At 49.7% G+C, this 21,668-nt stretch overlaps 1 protein-coding gene across 1 annotated transcript; it reads left to right on the top strand.

The window, feature by feature from the left end:
• The first annotated feature begins 3,336 nt into the window (after positions 1-3,336).
• On the top strand, positions 3,337-19,839 carry TAF13 (TATA-box binding protein associated factor 13). The gene is made up of 4 exons (XM_089665464.1): positions 3,337-3,487; positions 8,591-8,669; positions 13,815-13,912; positions 19,519-19,839. The coding sequence occupies exons 1-4, from the start codon at positions 3,461-3,463 to the stop codon at positions 19,687-19,689; spliced, it is 375 nt and encodes a 124-aa protein (XP_089521590.1). The 5' UTR covers positions 3,337-3,460; the 3' UTR covers positions 19,690-19,839.
• The last annotated feature ends 1,829 nt before the right edge of the window (positions 19,840-21,668 follow it).

Raw genomic sequence — 21,668 nt, 5'->3', positions numbered from 1 at the left:
CTTCTGTCTGGACAGTGCTGATCACATGCACCATCCCAAAGGGAAAAAAAAACAAAAAAACCCAAAACCTCTCTAGCAATACACACCAAACTGAGCATGTGCAGTGTGACTCCTAGAGCTCTGTATTACCAGCAGATGAATTAGGGACAGTAGAAGAACGGGAGGATCAGAGAAGACAGGATCAAACAGCCTTTTTTACACAATGTGGAGGATTAACCCCTTAGGTGCCACAGTGAGTATAACAAGCACGCTTTACTGCATCTACAGACTGATTGTACTGTTGGGGGTTTAGGGCTTGGATGCTGGGAGGCAGTGTGGCTTCCGTATCAGAAGTGCTGTGATTGGCTCTAACAGTAGTCACATGACTGGAGCCTGCCCTGCTGGCTTCCAATCAGAAAGCCTTGACTGAGTGTGCTGGGACTGCAGTGAGCGCGCTCTCAGCGCACAACCCCAGGACAACATGGACACATACATGCAATGACTGGGCATGAAGTCCCACCTGTCCTGCCGCCATATTATGCCTCCAGCAAGAGAGTAAAATGCACATTTTTGGCCTGAAGAGGACCTAAAATCCCCCAAATTGTATGGTTTTCTTTATGGGGAGGTATACACATGCCACGGCAAACATGATCCCCCCGTCACATTTGAGGGGGTGGTATTTCCCAGTCAAATGAATGGAGCCACCCCACAACAGCATACAACGTGGTGGCTGGTGCAGGCTTTTTGGAGTGAAAATAGGAGACATACTGCCTCCTCAACGCATGCCAAACGACCTTCGAAAAGTGATCTACTGCTGATCGCTCTTTAGAGGGATAACAAGTGTATGAAAGAAAAAAAAAAAGCCCTCACTAAATGACCCCCTGTGTGGCCTCCTCAGTAAAGAGTACCTTCCCAAGTGCATCCAATAAGAATTCACAGCCAGCATGGAAAAGATTCCAATTGGTCGCTGCACTGCAGACAATGTTTCCTTTTGAATAAAGTGAGGGATAGAGCCTCTGTCAGATTTTTATTTTCTGTAGAACTTCTAGACCAGCGAGGGGAAATCTCAATGGGGACAAGGATAGGAGGAAAAAAAAATGTAGGCTACCCACCCTCCCCCCCTTATGTCCCAGAAGTCTGTAGGGACTTACGTCTGCGGGGTGGCCATTCCCGTTCGGTTGCTGTCTTGAACCCGCAGGGGCAGCAGGGACAGCCGGTTGGTGACCGAACTTTTCCTCATTGTTCCTGGTCAGAAAGACAGAAAACGTTGGGCAGGTTAGTGGTTTATAAGATGCCGACTATCCAATCACAGGCCATTCCACGCTCCAGGCAGCCAAAATCTAGGGGCCCACATATGAAGGAGCAGCGTGCACATGTTTATTACATATCAGGAGAGCCCAATCATGACATCCGTCACAGTCATGTGACCAGGTCCTCCTCCTATCATGCAGCGTTGTGCGGAGAACACTCCAGGGTCGGGAATACACTTGTCTACATTTTATGAATGGTCTGCAGTTTAGAATACAGGTGTGATGTCCATCTGGGGGCGGTCTCTGTTATACAGGTGAGGGGTGGAGTCCTCTAGGTGGGACGTCTGTTCTGGGATAACACCACTGCGTCCTCAGAAACCAACGGAGTTGTCCGGCCAGGATAATGGCGGCCTGCAGGTCCAGGAGAGAAGCCCATAGACCTGTCACAGCCAATACACCTGAAGCCTACACCAGTCCTGGACTACTAGAGGGTCAGCTCCTGGGCCCAGGACTGTGCTAATCCATTCTCTGTTCCTGGAACCATTCAATCTCCTGGGTCCAGCACTGTACTCACCAGCCCTGTACTGCTAGAGTGTCAGCTCCTGGGTCCAGCACTGTACTGCTAGAGTGTCAGCTCCTCGGTCCAGCACTGTACTCACCAGCACTAGAGTGTCAGCTCCTGGGTCCAGCACTGTACTCACCAGCCCTATACTGCCAGAATGTCAGCTCCTGGGTCCAGCACTGTACTCACCAGCACAAGAGTGTCAGCTCCTGGGTCCAGCACTGTACTCACCAGCACAAGAGTGTCAGCTCCTGGGTCCAGTACTGTACTCACCAGCACTAGTGTCAGCTCCTGGGTCCAGCACTGTACTCACCCACCCCCAGCCCTGTTACCCCTAGAGTGTCAGCTCCCAGGCCAGCACTGTACTGCTAGAGTGTCAGCTCCTCGGTCCAGCACTGTACTCACCAGCACTAGAGTGTCAGCTCCTGGGTCCAGCACTGTACTCACCAGCCCTATACTGCCAGAATGTCAGCTCCTGGGTCCAGCACTGTACTCACCAGCACAAGAGTGTCAGCTCCTGGGTCCAGTACTGTACTCACCAGCACTAGTGTCAGCTCCTGGGTCCAGCACTGTACTCACCCACCCCCAGCCCTGTTACCCCTAGAGTGTCAGCTCCCAGGCCAGCACTGTACTCACCAGTCCGGTTATCCCTAGAGTGTCAGCTCCTGGGTCCAGCACTGTACTGCTAGAGTGTCAGCTCCTGGGTCCAGCACTGTACTCACCCAGCACTAGAGTGTAAGCTCCTGAGTCCAGCACTGTACTCACCAGCCCTATACTGCTAGAGTGTCAGCTCCTGGGTCCAGCACTGTACTCACCAGCCCTATACTGCTAGAGTGTCAGCTCATGGGTCCAGCACTGTACTCACCAGCACAAGAGTGTCAGCTCCTGGGTCCAGCACTGTACTCACCCATCCCCAGCTCTGGTTGTGTTAAAGTGTCAGCTCCTGGGCCCAAGACTGTGCTCATCCTCTCTGTATCCTTGGTACCTGTCTTCTGGGTTCATCATTATACTCACCAGAACTAGAGTGTCAGCTCCTGAGTCCAGCACTGCTCCTGGGCCACGCACTATGCTCACCCACTCAATGGCCATGGTAACAGTGTCAGCTCCTGGGTCCAGCACTGTACTCACCCACCCCCTAGAGTGTCAGCTCCTAGGTCCAGCACTGTACTCACCAGTCCGGTTACCCCTAGAGTGTCAGCTCCTGGGCCCAGCCCTGTACTCTATAGCTCTATTACCATTCGAGTGTCAGCTCCTGGACCCAGCCCCGTACTCCTCCCATCCCGGCTCCATACTCACCAGCCGCTCTCAGCCTCCACACAGCGGTTGAGAATTCAAACTCGGCGCCTGCGCGTCCCCCAACCCGGGGGCCCCTCCCACTCCTCCCAGAGCTCCGGACAACAACCAGTGCCATCTTGTTACTCAAAAAACAGGCACCGCCCCTGACAGGCACGTGACATAAGCCTCTCCCAGCCATCCGGTCGTACTAAAATGGTAGTGGGCGGAGGAATCGGAGCCATGTTGGTACACCCACACGTCCGCGCGGCCACTACAAATCACATGACACGAAGCAGCCTATGTTCGCAAGGCAGAAAAGCTGATCACATGGTGTCATCAAAGTGGGCTCCATGTTGGTACTCCCGGAAGTAGGCGAGCCAAAGGGAGAGTAAAGATGGCGGATGAGGATGAAGATCAGACGGTGAGATGATAATATCAGAGAATGGGATGTATGGAGGGGCCTCCAGCTAGGAATAGATCTGGGTGGAGGGGTCTCTGTTCGGTTTATATTGCTTTTTGTGAGCTTTACCCTCCAATATGGAGAAGGCAGGGCTGACGTCACATGTGGTTTGTATACATAGGATAAAACAGGTTCATCTCTGGGTGATAAGTCTTTGCAGATCCATAGCAGTGCCACGCCGCTCCTCTTGTGGGGTGAACGACGCCCATATTTCTTCATGCCACTTCCTGTAAGCCCAGGGTGTCACAACTCCACCCCTGACCACTTTTACAGCGCCGTAAAGTACAGCCCCCCCTCCTCCTGCAGTGCCCATGGTGGTTCCCGGGTTCTCCTGTTTCTCCAGGGATCGCCATAAACAGCGGGGATCCCTTCTCGCAGAGGAGATGGAAGAACGTGCGTTCCCCCATCTCCTCTGTGATGAATGAACCTGGAAGGGGCAGCGATGCAGAACTTCACGTTGGCTCCTTGTTCTGACTTGCTGCCCGTGATGAAATGGCAGACGCGGTAACACGCGTGGTCAGAATAGCACCAGTTGTCAGGGATGTTCAATTCCTATCGCCCGACGCCCTAGGCATGTAGTTCTGGGTGCCGGGCAGGTAGCCCTGCTGCGGGCAAGCAGTGTGCTCATCTGTCAGGTGGAAGCATTTGGGTGGCAGCGCTGGCCACACAGCCTACTATGGTGCCAGCCTCCTTCCACCCCCCCCCCCACTATATGTCCCGGGCTCTGCTTGCCCATCTGCGGGCCCGGGACCAGTTCAGTGGGTGCTGGCGGGTAAAGGGAGGGAGGAGAGCAGACACATCCGCTCCCCTACCCTTCTTGTCCTGGCCCAGAAGTGATATGACGTCACTTCCGGGTCCCCGTTGGCAGATTCCCGACCATCGAGGCCGAGAAAGAATGTAATGCGGTGCGATGTGCACTGCATTACATTCAGAGGAGCACAGGGGAGACATCCAGGGTCTTTTAGACCCTGGGTGTCTCAAAAAAAAAAAAAAAAAAAAAAAGAGAACCTGTCACCAAAAATCCTCACAAAAGGGACTTTTTGTCCCCTATGTCAGAGGTGTCAAACTGGCTGCCCTCCAGCTGTTGCGGTCCCATCATGCCTCTGCCTTTGGGAGTCATGGTTGTAACGGTCAGTCTTGCAATGCCTCATGGGACTTGTAGTTTGGCAACAGGTGGAGGGCCACCAGTTTGACACCTGTGCCCTATGTGGTGGGGGGAAAAAAACATTTTTTTAAATTAATATTTAAAAAAAAAAAATTTATTATTTAAAAAAATATATTTTTTTATTATTTAAAAATATTTTTTTTATTATTTAAAAAAAAATATATTTCTTTTATTTAGAACTTTTTTTTTTTTATTTAAAAAAATAATAAAGTTACCCCCAAGCATATGACCCCCCCAAACTTTTTTAAGGCCCCACACATGTACGCACATACAAATGTAAAAGCACACGCTGGGGCGCCTACGCCTGAAAACCATTGCAATACACATATTTATTACTATTATACAGGATTTATGGCGCCAACAGTTTGCTCAGCACTTTACAATATAACGGGAGACAATACAGCAACAATACAGTTCAATACAAGAGGGATAGGAGGGCCCTGATCCTGGGAGCTTGCAATCTAGGAGGGAGGGGCTAGTGGTACAAAAGGTAGTAACTGTGGGGGATGGAGTGGTTGGAAGAGTAGAAGATTCCAGTATTAGCTGAGGGCAGGATAGGCTTCCCTGAAGAGAGAGGTTTTCAGAGATCGCCTAAAAGTGAGCAGAGTAGGTGATAGACTGCGGTAGAGAGTTCCAGAGGATGGGGGAAGCTCTGGAAAAGTCCTTACATATCGCCACGCACGCCAGAATGAGAGCGCTAATTCTAGCACCGGACCTCCTCCATACTCTATACTGATGACTTAGAAGGGGCTTTATAAACGTCACCTATAGAAAATATCGGGTACCAAAGTTGCTCGATGCAACCTCGTCTTTTATGTGTTACAAAAAAATTGGATAATTTATTGCTTTTTGTACCCTAAAATTTACTTAAGTGTATTTTTTACTGGAATTTTGCATTTCCTAGACCTTTGTGATAATATCGCGTGTCACAAAAAATTGGATCTACCGCTATTTTATCCTCAAGGGTCTCTGATTGCAGAAAATATATCGTGTTTGGGGGGTTTTGTGTCATCTTCAGGCCTTGAACAAGTTTTTTAAATGTGTGCAAAAAACGCAAAAACGGCTCTGGCAGAAAGGATAAGCCGGACACTCCCCTTTCTTGACAAGCAGCCAATCGGTGCTCATTACACTGCAAGGTCTCTCCCCTCCCTGCTAGTCCCCGGGGGCGGTGCTAGAGACAGGTGAGGGAAGGGAGGAGGAGATGAACAAAGCAATGTTACAAATATTAAGTCGCCATAAAGCCCCTTCTTGTTTTTAACCCCTCGCCTACCGGGCACTTGTACCCCCTTCCTGCCTACCGGGCACTTGTACCCCCTTCCTGCCTACCGGGCACTTGTACCCCCTTCCTGCCTACCGGGCACTTGTACCCCCTTCCTGCCTACCGGGCACTTGTACCCCCTTCCTGCCTACCGGGCACTTGTACCCCCTTCCTGCCTACCGGGCACTTCTACCCCCTTCCTGCCTACCGGGCACTTGTACCCTCTTCCTGCCTACAGGACACTTCTACCCCCTTCCTGCCTACAGGGCACTTCTACCCCCTTCCTGCCTACAGGGCGCTTCTACCCCCTTCCTGCCTACAGGGCGCTTCTACCCCCTTCCTGCCTACAGGGCGCTTCTACCCCCTTCCTGCCTACAGGACGCTTCTACCCCCTTCCTGCCTACCTGGCACTTCTACCCCCTTCCTGCCTACAGGGCATTTCTACCCCCTTCCTGCCTACAATACACTTCTACCCCCTTCCTGCCTACAGGACACTTCTACCCCCTTCCTGCCTACCGGACACTTCTACCCCCTTCCTGCCTACGGGGCACTTCTACCCCCTTCCTGCCTACGGGGCACTTCTACCCCCTTCCTGCCTACGGGGCACTTCTACCCCCTTCCTGCCTACGGGGCACTTCTACCCCCTTCCTGCCTACGGGGCACTTCTAGCCCCTTCCTGCCTACGGGGCACTTCTAGCCCCTTCCTGCCTACGGGGCACTTCTAGCCCCTTCCTGCCTACCGGGCACTTCTACCCCCTTCCTGCCTACCGGACACTTCTACCCCCTTCCTGCCTAGCGGACACTTCTACCTCCTTCCTGCCTAGCGGACACTTCTACCCCCTTCCTGCCTACCGGACACTTCTACCCCCTTCCTGCCTACAGGACACTTCTACCCCCTTCCTGCCTACCGGACACTTCTACCCCCTTCCTGCCTAGCGGACACTTCTACCTCCTTCCTGCCTACCGGACACTTCTACCCCCTTCCTGCCTACCGGACACTTCTACCTCCTTCCTGCCTACAGGACACTTCTACCTCCTTCCTGCCTACAGGACACTTCTACCTCCTTCCTGCCTACAGGACACTTCTACCTCCTTCCTGCCTACAGGACACTTCTACCCCCTTCCTGCCTACAGGACACTTCTACCCCCTTCCTGCCTACGGGGCACTTCTACCCCCTTCCTGCCTACGGGGCACTTCTACCCCCTTCCTGCCTACAGGACACTTCTACCCCCTTCCTGCCTACGGGGCACTTCTACCCCCTTCCTGCCTACGGGGCACTTCTACCCCCTTCCTGCCTACGGGGCACTTCTACCCCCTTCCTGCCCAGGCCAATTTCCAGCTTTCAGCGCTGTCGCACTTTAAATGACAATTGCGCGGTCATGCAACACTGTACCCATATGAAATTTTTATCATTTTTTTGTGACAGATAGAGCTTTATTTTGGTGGTATTTAATCACCTCGTGGATTTTTTATTTTTTCTTAAACCAAAAACCACTGAAAATTTTGGAAAAAAAATTTTTTTTCTTAGTTTTCGTTATAAAATTTTGTAAATAAGTGATTTTTCTCCTTGACTGATGTGTGCTAATGAGGCTGCACTGATGGGCACTGGTAGTTGGCACTGATGGGCATTGACAGGCATCAATGATGGGCACTGAAAGGCAGCAGTGATATATTGCACTGTTAGGTGGCACTGACTGGCAGCACTGTTAGGCGGCACTGATTAGCATTGATAGGTGGCACTGACTGGCACTAATGGGTGACACTGAAAGGCAGCTCAGATGGGCACTGATATGTGGCATTGATGTGCACTGACAGGTGGCATGGATGAGCACTAAGAGCTGGCACTGATGGACACTGACAGGTGGCACTGATGGGGCTACACTGATCATCAGTGCTCTGATGATCAGTGTAGATGTCCCCTCCGAGGAATGCTGATTACCGACTCTCCTCTCCTCTGTCAGTGTGACGGCTCGTGAGTAGAGAAATGCCGATAAGTAGCATTTCCCTGTTTACATGTGATCAGCTGTGATCAGACACAGCTGATCACATGACCGAGCCGACATCTTCTGCTCCTTCCGTGATCGGTGATTTGCTGTGTCCGAGGGATACAGCGCACCGCCGATCGCCGCGCTGCACGCTCCCTGAGCCGCACATGCGCAGTGAGACTATGACATGACATCATATGACGTCCTCCCAGAACGAGAGAAGCGCCTTGCACCCGTCATTGGACTATATGGCGGGCGGGAGGCGGTTAAAAGCCCCAGACATTACTTAAAGCAGACTTTAAATACGGTTTTTATCAGGACAAGTAGATTGTCATGAAGGACAAGTGGATTGGGGCACTAATTTAGTCCCTGGACAAGTAGTTTTTTGTTTTTTTTTAAATTTCCACACCCCTGGTTGCCAAGCTCCCGATGTACTCAGGACGATGTCTTTTGGCACACTGACTTGTGAAGGTTGGTGCTCCCTGTGACTGTGCATGCGACCTTGTGCTGCCATCTGTTGGCGTGTTACAAAACTAGTCTAGAAATGTTTTGATACCACCTCCTGCGTTTCTATTTATTTACTAACGCTAGCTGCAAAAGGATTACAATGTTGATTGAGATGGTGACGGTCCGCTCTAACGTTCTGCTTTTCCAGTTTGAGGAGGAGAATGACGAAACGGCAGGAGGAGCGGAAGGAGGACTCGGCAGGCGGAAGAGGCTCTTCTCTAAGGAGTGTAAGTTGGTACATTCAGTGAGGTGAACAATTTTAAAGCAGCGGTCCGTCCTCACGCATTAACCGCTCCCCGTCCGCCCTATGGCAGAGGTACTGATACAGGGAGACACGGGTGCGCAAATCACATGACCCACCCAGAGGTAGTGGTGAAGGGGTCCACACCCAATCACTGCCCAAAGCTTGCTGCCTCAACCTCCGCAACATCTCCAGAATGCACCCCTTCCTAACCAATGACACCACAAAGCTCCTAATTCACTCCCTGGTCATCTCCTGCCTTGACTACCGCAACTCCCTCCTCATTGGATGAGGACACCCCCCCCACCCCCCCTCTTCCAGTCCATCATGAAGGCTGCTGCCAGGCTCATCCACCTTACCAACCATTCAGTGTCCACCCCTCTCTGCCAATCCCTCCACTGGCCTCCAATTGTGTCCTCCACCCCTCTCCGCCAATCCCTCCACTGGCCTCCATTCAGTGTCCTCCACCCCTCTCCGCCAATCCCTCCACTGGCCTCCAGTCAGTGTCCTCTGCCAATCCCTCCACTGGGCCTCCAGTCAGTGTCCTCTGCCAATCCCTCCACTGGGCCTCCAGTCAGTGTCCTCCACCCCTTTCTGCCAATCCCTCCACTGGGCCTCCAGTCAGTGTCCTCTGCCAATCCCTCCACTGGGCCTCCAGTCAGTGTCCTCTGCCAATCCCTCCACTGGGCCTCCAGTCAGTGTCCTCTGCCAATCCCTCCACTGGGCCTCCAGTCAGTGTCCTCTGCCAATCCCTCCACTGGACTCCATTCAGTGTCCACCCCTCTCCGCCAATCCCTCCACTCAGTGTCCTCCACCCCTCTCTGCCAATCCCTCCATTGGCCTCCAATCCCTCCACTGGCCTCCAAACAGTGTCTACCCCTCTCTGCCAATCCCTCCACTGGCCTCCAGTCAGTGTCCTCTGCCAATCCCTCCACTGGCCTCCAATCAGTGTCCTCTGCCAATCCCTCCACTGGACTCCATTCAGTGTCCACCCCTCTCCGCCAATCCCTCCACTGGCCTCCAATCAGTGTCCTCCACCCCTTTCTGCCAATCCCTTCACTGGGCCTCTAGTCAGTGTCCTCTGCCAATCCCTCCACTGGACTCCATTCAGTGTCCACCCCTCACCGCCAATCCCTCCACTGGCCTACAGTCAGTGTCCTCCACCCCTTTCTGCCAATCCCTCCACTGGCCTCCAATCAGTGTCCTCCACCCCTCTCTGCCAATCCCTCCATTGGCCTCCAATCCCTCCACTGGCCTCCAATCAGTGTCCACCCCTCTCTGCCAATCCCTCCACTGGCCTTTATTCAGTGTCCACCCCTCTCTGCCAATCCCTCCACTGGCCTCCATTCAGTGTCAGAGTGACGTTTTTAGCCAGATGAAGGAATATAAACCGGCGGAGGAAGAGGATGGAGCAACATCTGGAACCAGCACCCAACGTTGGCTGCCTAGAGCAGTGGTTCTCAACCTTGGTGATACCAGGGCCCGGTACATTTATACCCGTATGATAGAAGTATCTGAATCCAAACTATGTATTAAAAGGGAGAGTAGTCTACCCAAATTGTTGGTGCCAGTTGGATTATGGCCCCCCTAGGGGACATTAGCCCTCATATCATTGGTCTCAGTGGGATTGTGGCCCCCAGTGAAGAATACTTCCCAATCATTAGTGCCAATAGGATTATGGTCCTCAGGTTGAATAGCTCTGTAGTCCATTGGTGTCCGTGAAATCAGGGCTCCAGGGGAGAATAGACCCCACCCCCTCCCTAAAATCTTTGTTGTCTATAGAATGGGGAATCCCAGGGTGCTTAGTTCTTCAAACCTTGGTGTCAGCAAGATCAGGGATCCAAGGGAGAACAGACCCCTAAATCATTGGTGCCAGTGGGATTGTGGCCCCCAATAGAGAATACTTCCAAATGATTAGTACCAACAGGATCGTGGTCCTCAGGGAGATTAGCTCTGTAGTTCATTGGTGTCAGTGAAATCGGGGCTCCAGGGGAGAAGAGACCTCCTCCCACCCCTTCCCCAAAATCATTGGTGTCTGTAGAATGGGGAACCCCAGGATGCTTAGTTCTGCAAACCTTGGTGTCAGCAAGATCGGGGATCCAAGGTAGAATAGCCCCCAAATCATTGGTGCCAGTGGGATTGTGGCCCCAGAGGAGAATAGCCCCAAATCATTGGTGTTAGTAAGATATTGGGCCCCCAGAGAAGATAAGCCTCTCAAATCTTTGGTTCTAGTGGAATAGTCCCGCCCTTTCTATGGTCCATCAGTGGTTGAACTATTTCAGATCCGTCAGGTGCAGATCGATCTGTCCACGGAGTGAGATCATGCCACGTGCTTTCATTAAAGTGGTTGTAAATCCTTACACCTACCCAGTGCAGTGACTGGCCTCAGGTGATACCCAGAGATGAAACAAATCCTCCTACATAAGTTGTACCTGTTTATCTGCATTATTCTCTGCTCTACATCCGTTCAAAGTCCAGAATTGATAAAGCTTGTCTGAGAGTTCAGAAAAAAGGGGGTTGGAGAGCTGAAACTACAAACTGAAGATCTCAGTGAGGAGAGCTCTGAGAGCTGATTTAAGGAACAGAGCTGAGGCTGTCAATTTTCTGGAGGTCCCTCCCCCGTCACCTTTTTTTCTCTTGGTGTCAGAAGTGATTTATGCTGATAGCAGAGGAAGGAGGCTGCAGAAAGCAATGACACTTAGTGCTCTGGATTGAGACAAGTACATACTATAGAGGGATATGCTTTGTTCATATTCCATGTCGAAGGTTTACAACCACTTCCAGTCCGGACGCTTTCCCTCCCCCCCCCTTCCAGTCCGGACGCTTTCCCTCCCCCCCCCTTCCAGTCCGGACGCTTTCCCTCCCCCCCCCTTCCAGTCCGGACGCTTTCCCTCCCCCCCTTCCAGTCTGGACGCTTCCCCCCCCCCCCTTCCAGTCTGGACGCTTCCCCCCCCCCCCCCTTCCAGTCCGGACGCTTCCCCCCCCCCCCCCTTCCAGTCCGGACGCTTCCCCCCCCCCTTCCAGTCCGGACGCTTCCCCCCCCCCTTCCAGTCCGGACGCTTCCCCCCCCCCCCCTTCCAGTCCGGACGCTTCCCCCCCCCCCCCCCCCCCTTCCAGTCCGGACGCTTCCCCCCCCCCACTTCCAGTCCGGACGCGCTTTCAGCACTATCACACTTTGAATGACAATTGCGCGGTCATTAATTTTTTAGCATTTTTTTTGAGACAGATAAAACTTTATTTTGGTGGTATTTATTCACCGCTGGGATTTTAATTTTTTTTGCTATGTAAATCAAAAAGTCCAAAAATTTTGAAAAAAATGTTTCATCATAAATCTAGGCCAAAATTTATTCCATTATCTTTTTAGTAAAAAAAAATAAATAACCAAAAATTATAATTTTAATTTTTTTTTTACATTTTTATTTTATTATTTTATATTATTATTTGTTTTTTTTTTTTGTTTTTTTACATACTGTCACCCTAGCAGTACAATGTCACCATGGTGACACTGTACTACTTGTGGGGAGTGATGATTTTTTTTTTTTTACACACTGATTGCTTTTACACCCATAAAGGCTGTAAAATCAATAATTTCTCCTTCTCTCTGGCTGCATTCCTGCAGCCATTGAGAAATACTGTGTGAGCTGTGATTGGTCACAGCTTGTCACATGGTACAAGGCTGTTGTGAATAGCCCTGTACCATGTGATCTCTGTGCTTCACATTTTCACATGCAGTAAGCAATGATGTCAGAAGTGACATCCTTGCTTACTACTCTGCATGTGATCACTGATGGCCAATCAGTGATCACATGATCAGGAACTCACACAGAGGTCCCGTACGACGATCGGTGTTCCATTGTGTCTGGAGGACACAGCGGGCACCAGATCGCGGTGCTGCGCGCTCCTAGGAAGCATGCACAAGCAGCGGGCGGGGAGGCCGTTTATAAACACCCACCAAACCCTGCACTGCCCCCATCTGGTCGTTTATATACAGCGGCCGGACGGGAGGTGGTTAACGAAAGGGTGGCTTTTTCAGTGACGCAGCAAGTGGGGGCCCACCCCACAAATCCTCCAGTCCTCCGGCAGGCCAGTCCAATCCTGGTGTGATAGCAGCCCAACAGAAGGGAACCATGGGCCTGGTGGTTGAGAACGTGGACCTGGAGCAGAACTGTATGAAACCTTTTGTATTTATGAGGGCAATAGAAGTGGACATGGAGTAAAGTGCAGTAGTTGTAGCAGCCAATACCAATCATTGATCATGTGGCTTCGGTAAAATGGAATCTGATTGGTTGCTTTAAGTTGTTACCCTCCGCACATCTTCACTTTACGGTGAGCTCAGTATTTATTTATTTTATTTATTTCAGGTACTTATATAGCGCCATCAATTTACACATATATTGTACACTCACATCAGTCCCTAACCCTCAAGGGGTGTACAATCTAAGGTCCCTAACCCTCAAGGGGCGTACAATCTAAGGTCCCTAACCCTCAAGGGGCGTACAATCTAAGGTCCCTAACCCTCAAGGGGCGTACAATCTAAGGTCCCTAACCCTCAAGGGGCGTACAATCTAAGGTCCCTAACCCTCAAGGGGCGTACAATCTAAGGTCCCTAACCCTCAAGGGGCGTACAATCTAAGGTCCCTAACCCTCAAGGGGCGTACAATCTAAGGTCCCTGACCCTCAAGGGGCGTACAATCTAAGGTCCCTAACCCTCAAGGGGCGTACAATCTAAGGTCCCTAACCCTCAAGGGGCGTACAATCTAAGGTCCCTAACCCTCAAGGGGCGTACAATCTGAGGTCCCTAACCCTCAAGGGGCGTACAATCTAAGGGCCCTAACTCACATCCATACATACACATACTAGGGACAATTTAGACAGGAGCCAATTCACCTACCAGCATGTCTTTGGAGTGTGGGAGGAAACCGGAGTACCCGGAGGAAACCCGCACAGAGAGAACATGCAAACTCCAGGCAGGTGGTGCCGTGGTTGGGATTCGAACCAACGACCCGAGTACTGCCAGGCAGAAGTGCTAACCATTTAGCCGCTGTGCTGCCCCGGTATGATCAATGTTTTATTTGCTGGCGCAGCCTTTGACGCGGCGTCACCCGTACTGACTTTCTGCTCTCTCCTGCAGTGCGCTGTATGATGTATGGATTTGGAGACGATCAGAACCCGTATACAGAATCTGTGGATATTCTGGAGGATCTGGTGATAGAATTCATCACTGAAATGGTTGGTATGAATCATGTATAATATTGTCCACGTTGTGCGTATAAATATCAGAAATCTTTACATCAAATCCTAGTTTATTTTATTTTTGTACTTTAGTTTGATATTCTGCTAAAGTTTGGAAAAACACATACAGTCATGGCCCAAAATCTTGCCCCCCCCCCCCCCCCCCACATTTCTGTCAGATAACGCACCATTTTACCCAGAAAATTGCTGCAATTACAAATGTTTCGGCATTCTCATGTGTATTTCTTTCGTTTATATCGGTATGGCACAAAAAAAGTGGAAAAACAAAAAGCCAAATCTGACACATTCCACGCAAACCCCCCCAAAATGGACTGGACAAAATTATTGGCACCCTCCATGTAATATTTGGTAGCACACCCTTTGGAAAAAATCACTGAAATCAATGTCTTCCTGTCACCATCAATGAGTTTCTTCCATCTCTACTGGAATTTTGGATCGCTCTTCTTCCACCAACTGCTCCGGGTCTCTCAGATTGGAAGGTTCCTTTTCCCAACTGATGTTCTGAGATCTCTCCACAGGAGATCTATGGGATGGAGATCTGGACTCATTGCTGGCCAGTTCAGTCCTCTCCAGCGCTTTGTCTGAAACCATTTCTGGGGGCTCTTTGACGTGTGCTTTGGGTCATTGTCCTGCTGGAAGACCCATGACCTCTGATGGAGACCCAACTTTCTGACACCGGGCCCTACATTGCACTCCAGAATTATTTGGTAGTTCTCAGATTTCATAATGCCATTCACATGGCCAAGACATCCAGTGCCTGAAGCAGCAAAGCCACCCCAAAACATCAGTGACCCCCCCACCATGTGTGACTGGAGGGACTGTGACCCCCCCCCCCCCATGTGTGACTGGAGGGACTTTTCTATAAAGGTCTCATTGCTTTATCTGACAACAGTAGAGTGATGGGCTTTACCAAATAGCTGGAATTTTGTTTGGTTTGTCCACAGCACATTTCCCCAAAAGGATTTTGTCTTCCTCAGGTAAGTTTTGACAAACTCCAATCTGACTTCCAATATGTTTCTGTGTCAGCAGTGGGGTCCTCTTGGGTCTCCTACCATATTTGTGTCAGCGGTGGGGTCCTCCTGGGTCTCCCACCATATTTCTGTGTCAGCAGTGGGGTCCACCTGGGTCTCCTTCCATATTTCCGTGTCAGCAGTGGGGTCCACCTGGGTCTCCTACCATATTTCTGTGTCAGCAGTGGGGTCCTCCTGGGTCTCCTACCATATTTCTGTGTCAGCGGTGGGGTCCTCCTGGGTCTCCTACCATATTTCTGTGTCAGCAGTGCGGTCCTCCTGGGTCTCTCACCATATTTCTGTGTCAGCAGTGGGGTCCTCCTGGGTCTCTCACCATATTTCTGTGTCAGCAGTGGGGTCCTCCTGGGTCTCCCACCATATTTCTGTGTCAGCAGTGGGGTCCTCCTGGGTCTCTCACCATATTTCTGTGTCAGCAGTGGGGTCCTCCTGGGTCTCTCACCATATTTCTTTGTCAGCAGTGGGGTCCTCTTGGGTTTCCTACCATATTTGTGTCAGCAGTGGGGTCCTCCTGGGTCTCCTACCATATTTCTGTGTCAGCAGTGGGGTCCTCCTGGGTCTCCTACCATATTTCTGTGTCAGCAGTGGGGTCCTCCTGGGTCTCCTACCATATTTCTGTGTCAGCGGTGGTTTCCTCCTGGGTCTCCTACCATATTTCTGTGTCAGCAGTGAGGTCCTCCTGGGCCTCCTACCATAGCATCCCTTTTCATTCAGATGGTGACGTATAGTGGGAGCGGACACAGTTGTACCCGGTGCCTGCAGGTCAGCTTGGATTTGTCTGGAAGTTGATTGAGGTTCTTTATCCACCAGTCCAACAATTCTTCATTGCAATCTTTGACCAATCTTTCTCTTTCTTCCACGCCCAGGGAGATCAGCTACAGGTCCATGGGCTGTAAACCTCTTGACAATGTTGCACACAGTGGACACAGGAACATTAAGATTTCTGGAGATGGACTTGTAACCCTGAGATTGTCCATGCTTTTCCACCATTTTTGTTCTCAAATCCTCAGACAATTCTTTGCTGCTCTCTTTCTTCTCCATGCTATATGCGGCACACAGAGACACCCAACAGAAAGGTGAAGGCCATTTTTCACCATTTTAATTGGTTGTCGGTGTGATTTCTATATGGTCAGCTCCTGGTCATGGATACGGGGGAGTTTAATTACAAATTACAGGAGCGTCACAAACTCGGAATGCAGTTATTTCTTACAATTTTGAGAACGTGCCAATAGTTTTTTCCAGTCGATTTTTGGGGTTTTGCGTGGAATGTGTCAGATTTGTATTTTTGTTTCTCCACTTTTTTGTGTCATGCCGATACAAACCAAAGAAATAATCACGAGAATGCCGAAACATTTGTAATCGCAGCAATTTTCTGGGGGAAGCGGTGCGTTATCGGACAAAAATGAAGGGGGGGACAAGCTTTTTGGCCATGACTGTAGTAAACATTTGTAGAGGGAAAGTACAGCGTGTTGTCACTGTGGGGTTTATTTTTTTTATAAAGCTGAAGAGTGCCAAATCCGGCTCACTTCAGCACAGAATGGGCTTCCAGGTTTTTTTTGCCAAAGCTTAATGGATCAAGCCGAGGTTAGAAGCCGATTGGTTTCTATAAAGAAGTGAGCCGGATTTTGCACTCTCCAGCTTTAGTAAATAAACCCCTAAGTACCTACCTTGACTATACATCACCATCTGAATGAAAAGGGACGCTATGGTGGGAGACCCAGGAGGACCCCACTGCTGACACAGAAATATGGTGAGAGACCCAGGAGGACCCCACTGCTGACACAGAAATATGGTGAGAGACCCAGGAGGACCCCACTGCTGACACAGAAATATGGTAGGAGACCCAGGAGGACCTCACTGCTGACACAGAAATATGGTAGGAGACCCAGGAGGACCCCACTGCTGACACAGAAATATGGGAGGAGACCCAGGAGGACCCCACTGCTGACACAGAAATATGGGAGGAGACCCAGGAGGACCCCACCGCTGACACAGAAATATGGGAGGAGACCCAGGAGGACCCCACTGCTGACACAGAAATATGGGAGGAGACCCAGGAGGACCCCACCACTGACACAGAAATATGGGAGGAGACCCAGGAGGACCCCACCGCTGACACAGAAATATGGTGGGAGACCCAGGAGGACCCCACCGCTGACACAGAAATATGGTGGGAGACCCAGGAGGACCCCACTGCTGACACAGAAATATGGTGGGAGACCCAGGAGGACCTCACTGCTGACACAGAAATATGGTGGGAGACCCAGGAGGACCCCACTGCTGACACAGAAATATGGTGGGAGACCCAGGAGGACCCCACTGCTGACACAGAAATATGGTAGGAGACCCAGGAGGACCCCACTGCTGACACAGAAATATGGTAGGAGACCCAGGAGGACCCCACTGCTGACACAGAAATATGGTAGGAGACCCAGGAGGACCCCACCGCTGACACAGAAATATGGGAGGAGACCCAGGAGGACCCCACCGCTGACACAGAAATATGGGAGGAGACCCAGGAGGACCCCACCGCTGACACAGAAATATGGGAGGAGACCCACCATACAATTGACAATTAACCTCCTTACGACTGACAACATATATGCGAGGCAGCAAACGGGTGAGCGGTAAAACCCACACTCCGCACCTATTCATCACTGTGTGGCTGCTGTTCATGTGCTGAGGGTGCGCTCACTGCATGCTCCCAGTATGAAGGATCTACAGGTATTTTCTGCACTGGCTGAAAAATGTTTTTGGCCTGAAAAAAGAAAACTAGTGCAGACACCACATCCAAGACTGAGAAGCTTCAATATTTTTGTTTCTGGCTTTGGATATCTTTTACGAAGGCTGTCACCTTGCATAGATACCCCCCCAACCCTTCTAATACGTTCCTTACCTTGCATTTTCCTGCCCTGCACCTTCCTCTGTTGCAGCTAGTGCTAGTGATCGGGGGAGGGGGGGGGGGTGATGGCACTCCCTAGGTCATGTGACAATTCTTAGCAATTTTTACTGCCGCATGAGGAATTCCATTCTCCCTTATTACCTTTCCAACCGCTCTGTTTGCGCCACCCCCCCCCCCCCCCCCCGCCAATCTCTCCACTGGCCTCCACTCAGTGTCCTCCACCCCCCTCTGCCAATCCCTCCACTCAGTGTCCTCCACCCCCCTCTGCCAATCCCTCCACTGGCCTCCACTCAGTGTCCTCCACCCCCCTCTGCCAATCCCTCCACTGGCTTCCGATTGCGCAACGGATCAAATTCAAAATCCTAACACTGACGTACAAAGCCGTCCACCATACTGCCCCGAACTACATCACTGACCTAATATCCAAGTACCACCCAACACGCACACTCCGCTCCTCACAAGACCTCCTTCTCTCTAGTTCCTTGGTCTCCTCCTCCCATGCCTGCCTCCAGGACTTCTCCAGGGTGTCACCCATCCTCTGGAACTCCCTGCCCCAACCCATCAGATTATCACCTACTCTCCTCTCCTTTAGGCGCACCCTGAAAACCCATCTCTTCAGGGAAGCCTACCCCACCCCCTGCTAACTTGCCGACCTCCTCCACTCTTCCTACCACTCCATCCCCCACAGCTATCTCCTCCTGTGCCACCATCCCCTCCCTCCTAGATTGTAAGCTCCAAGGAGCAGGGCCCTCGATCCCCTCATGTTTTTCATTGTATTGGTATTGTTCTGTCACATGTTCTGTCCCCCTTTGTAATGTACAGCGCTGAGCGAACTATTGGCGCTTTATAAATACTGTATAATAATAATACCCAGAATTGCCAGGTATTGTCACTGGCTGCAGCAGGTGAGCGTTCACAAGGTGAATATAGAGGGGTTGGAATGGGGTGGGAGGCTACCCCACCCCACGCTGTCACTTTGCCCTGCAAGTGCAAAGTGTCTTTTGAAAGCAGAAATTCATCCAAACAACCCCCCCCCCTTTCATAATTGCCCCAGCGCTTCTTTTTTTTTTCCTGTAGCACTTCCTCCTTTCTCAAATGGGTAGAAATGATGGAAATGAAAAGATCCCGATCGCAAGGGGAGATCGGGACCTTTCCGTGAGACACCGACATACATGCTGGGAGCGAACAGGACACGCGCTCTCAGCACATATGTTTTTCAAACGGTACGCAAATATGCGGCCGCTCGGCGTCAAGGCCCAGCCGCACGTGATGTAAATTTCATTTGTGTGCAATGTTATAACAGAAACAAAGAAAAGTGCGAGTTTTTGCAAAAGTTTCAGTGTTTTTTTTTTTTTTTATTTAGCAAAAAAAAAAAAAAAAAAAATCAGCTGTGATTAAATACCACCAAAAGAAAGCTCTATTTGTGTGAAAATGTAAAAAAAATGTCATATGGGTACAGTGTTGCATGACCGCGCAATTGTCAGTAAAGTAAAGCAGCGCCGTGACACAGAAAAATGGCCTGGTCAGAAAGGGGGGGGGGCAGAATGCTCTGGAGGGCGAGGGGATAAATTTTAGTAAACTTCTGAATGCGTTTTTTTTGTACCTTTTTTAGTAGTTGTATAATATTGATGATGCTGAATATCTCTCCCTAGACACACAAGGCCATGTCCATCGGGCGCCAGGGGCGGGTCCAGGTGGAGGATATTGTGTTCTTGATTCGGAAGGACCCCCGGAAGTTTGCCAGAGTGAAGGATCTGCTCACCATGAATGAGGAACTGAAGCGCGCCAGGAAGGCGTTCGATGAGGCCAACTATGGTTCCTGAGCGACCCTCCACTAGTATGGTGCTCTCACCATGCATTCAGTGCATGCTTCACCAGTGTGGCCCCCGTGTGGTCCCAGTGTGGTGTGCGGGTGGGATTTCTTTTTCTATGTAAATATTGTTGCAAGAAAAACCAATAAACTTTTTTTTTTTTTAAAGTATTTTTATTTTCAAGTAATTCAGTTTAACCCCTTCATGCCTGAGGGTAAAACAAATCCAAATGCCTAAGCACAATTTTGCAACGTTGACATTTGTTAGTAAAACCGTCCGTATCATCACAACTACTTTGTACATCCGGGTGGATTATACTGCGTTTTTATCAGGACAAATTGGGCTTTCATTTGCTGGTAGATGGTAATGGATAGCTCCTGAATATTTTTCTATTATCAAAGGAAAACTGGGCCAAAATAGTAAAATAAAAAAATTGTTTTTATTTAGCTGTGTATTTCTTGTTACAACCATAACCTACCACCAAAGAACAACCCAAAATAAATTCTCCAGCTCTTGACGATCGCGGCGATACCATATATGTGTATGTTATTTGTTGTTTGTACCCGGAGTACAGCCCAGAAACAATAGTGCGCATTTTGTGTTTTTTGTTTTTTTTTACCTAAAACACACTGAGACTGACACCAATTTTTTTTTGTAACCCTGACCTTTTGACCTTGACCTTTGACCTTGATCCAAACAATAACCCTGGCACCGAACTAGATCAAACCTTGATCTAGATATTTTTTCTTTTATTTTTTAATATTTTATTTATCTTTTTTTTTCTCTCTATGCCGGGAGTTACAATGTATCTCTCTCCATTTATAGAGAGAGACACAAAAACAAGGGGGCTGGGCTGCACAGTGACTGATCAATGTGATAGCCACTCAGAGGCTATCACAGCAATCATGTGACCCGGAATTGGGAGTCCCGGATCCTGATCGTTAGAACGGGACCCGGGGCTCTCAGTGACACCCCGGTGTTTGTGCTGTGAGCGTGCAGTGCGGCGTGCTCCCAGCACAAAGATAGGTACGCAAATATTATGAAGTATGCTTAGTATCCCAAGTATATAAATACAAATAAACCCCTCCCAGTGTAAAATAATGACAATTAAATACGGTGTACCGTTCCCTTATTAACAAACTTCCCCAAAACACATATAAACACTTTAACCGTTTCAATACCGGGCAGTTTCCCCCTTCCTGCCCAGGCCATTTTTCAGGTTTCAGCGCTCTCACACTTTGACAATTGCGCGGTCATACAACATTGTACCCAAACTAAAATTTTATCATTTTCTTCACACAACTAGAGCTTTCTTTTGGTGGTATTTAATCACCGCTGGGGTTTTTATTTTTTGCTAAATTTAACAAAAAAAAAACAAAAATTTTGAAAAAAAAACACGTTTTTCTTTGTTTCTGTTATAAAAGTTTACAAATAAATAATTGTTCTTCACAAATTTAGGCCGAGATGTATTCTGCTCCATGTCTTTGGTGAAAATAACCAAAATTAGGATGTATTATTTAGTTTTTAGGAAAGTTATAGAGTTCACAAACTATGGTATAGATCTGAATATTGATCAATCCTGAAGTACTGACAGCCAATCTAATTTCTTGAGGTCCAAGAATGTCAGGACAGTATAGATATCCCCCAAATGTCAGGACAGTACAGATATCCCCCAAATGTCAGGACAGTACAGATATCCCCCAAATGTTAGAACAGTACAGATATCCCCCAAATGGCAGGACAGGACAGATATCCCCAAATGTCAGAACAGTACAGATATCCCCCAAATGTCAGGACAGTACAGATATCCCCCAAATGTCAGGACGGTACAGATATCCCCCAAATGTCAGGACAGTACAGATATCCCCCAAATGTCAGGACAGTACAGATATCCCCCAAATGTCAGGACAGTACAGATATCCCCCAAATGTCAGGACGGTACAGATATCCCCCAAATGACCCCTTTTTGCAGAGTAGACAGTCCGACGTAC

This window comes from Staurois parvus, unplaced genomic scaffold (assembly GCF_062004578.1).
Source record: "Staurois parvus isolate SC_StPar_1 unplaced genomic scaffold, SC_StPar_1.0 ptg002203l, whole genome shotgun sequence".
In the NCBI taxonomy this organism is placed as follows: domain Eukaryota; kingdom Metazoa; phylum Chordata; class Amphibia; order Anura; family Ranidae; genus Staurois; species Staurois parvus.
This window is presented reverse-complemented; position numbering and strand designations above follow the sequence as displayed.

Excerpts from the sequence above, each read along its gene's own strand:
- TAF13 (XM_089665464.1), top strand. The coding sequence starts at position 3,461 with ATGGCGGATGAGGATGAAGATCAGACG. Across the intron at positions 3,488-8,590 it reads ATGAGGATGAAGATCAGACG|TTTGAGGAGGAGAATGACGA; the intron begins GTGAGATGATAA and ends CTGCTTTTCCAG. Across the intron at positions 8,670-13,814 it reads GAGGCTCTTCTCTAAGGAGT|TGCGCTGTATGATGTATGGA; the intron begins GTAAGTTGGTAC and ends TCTCTCCTGCAG.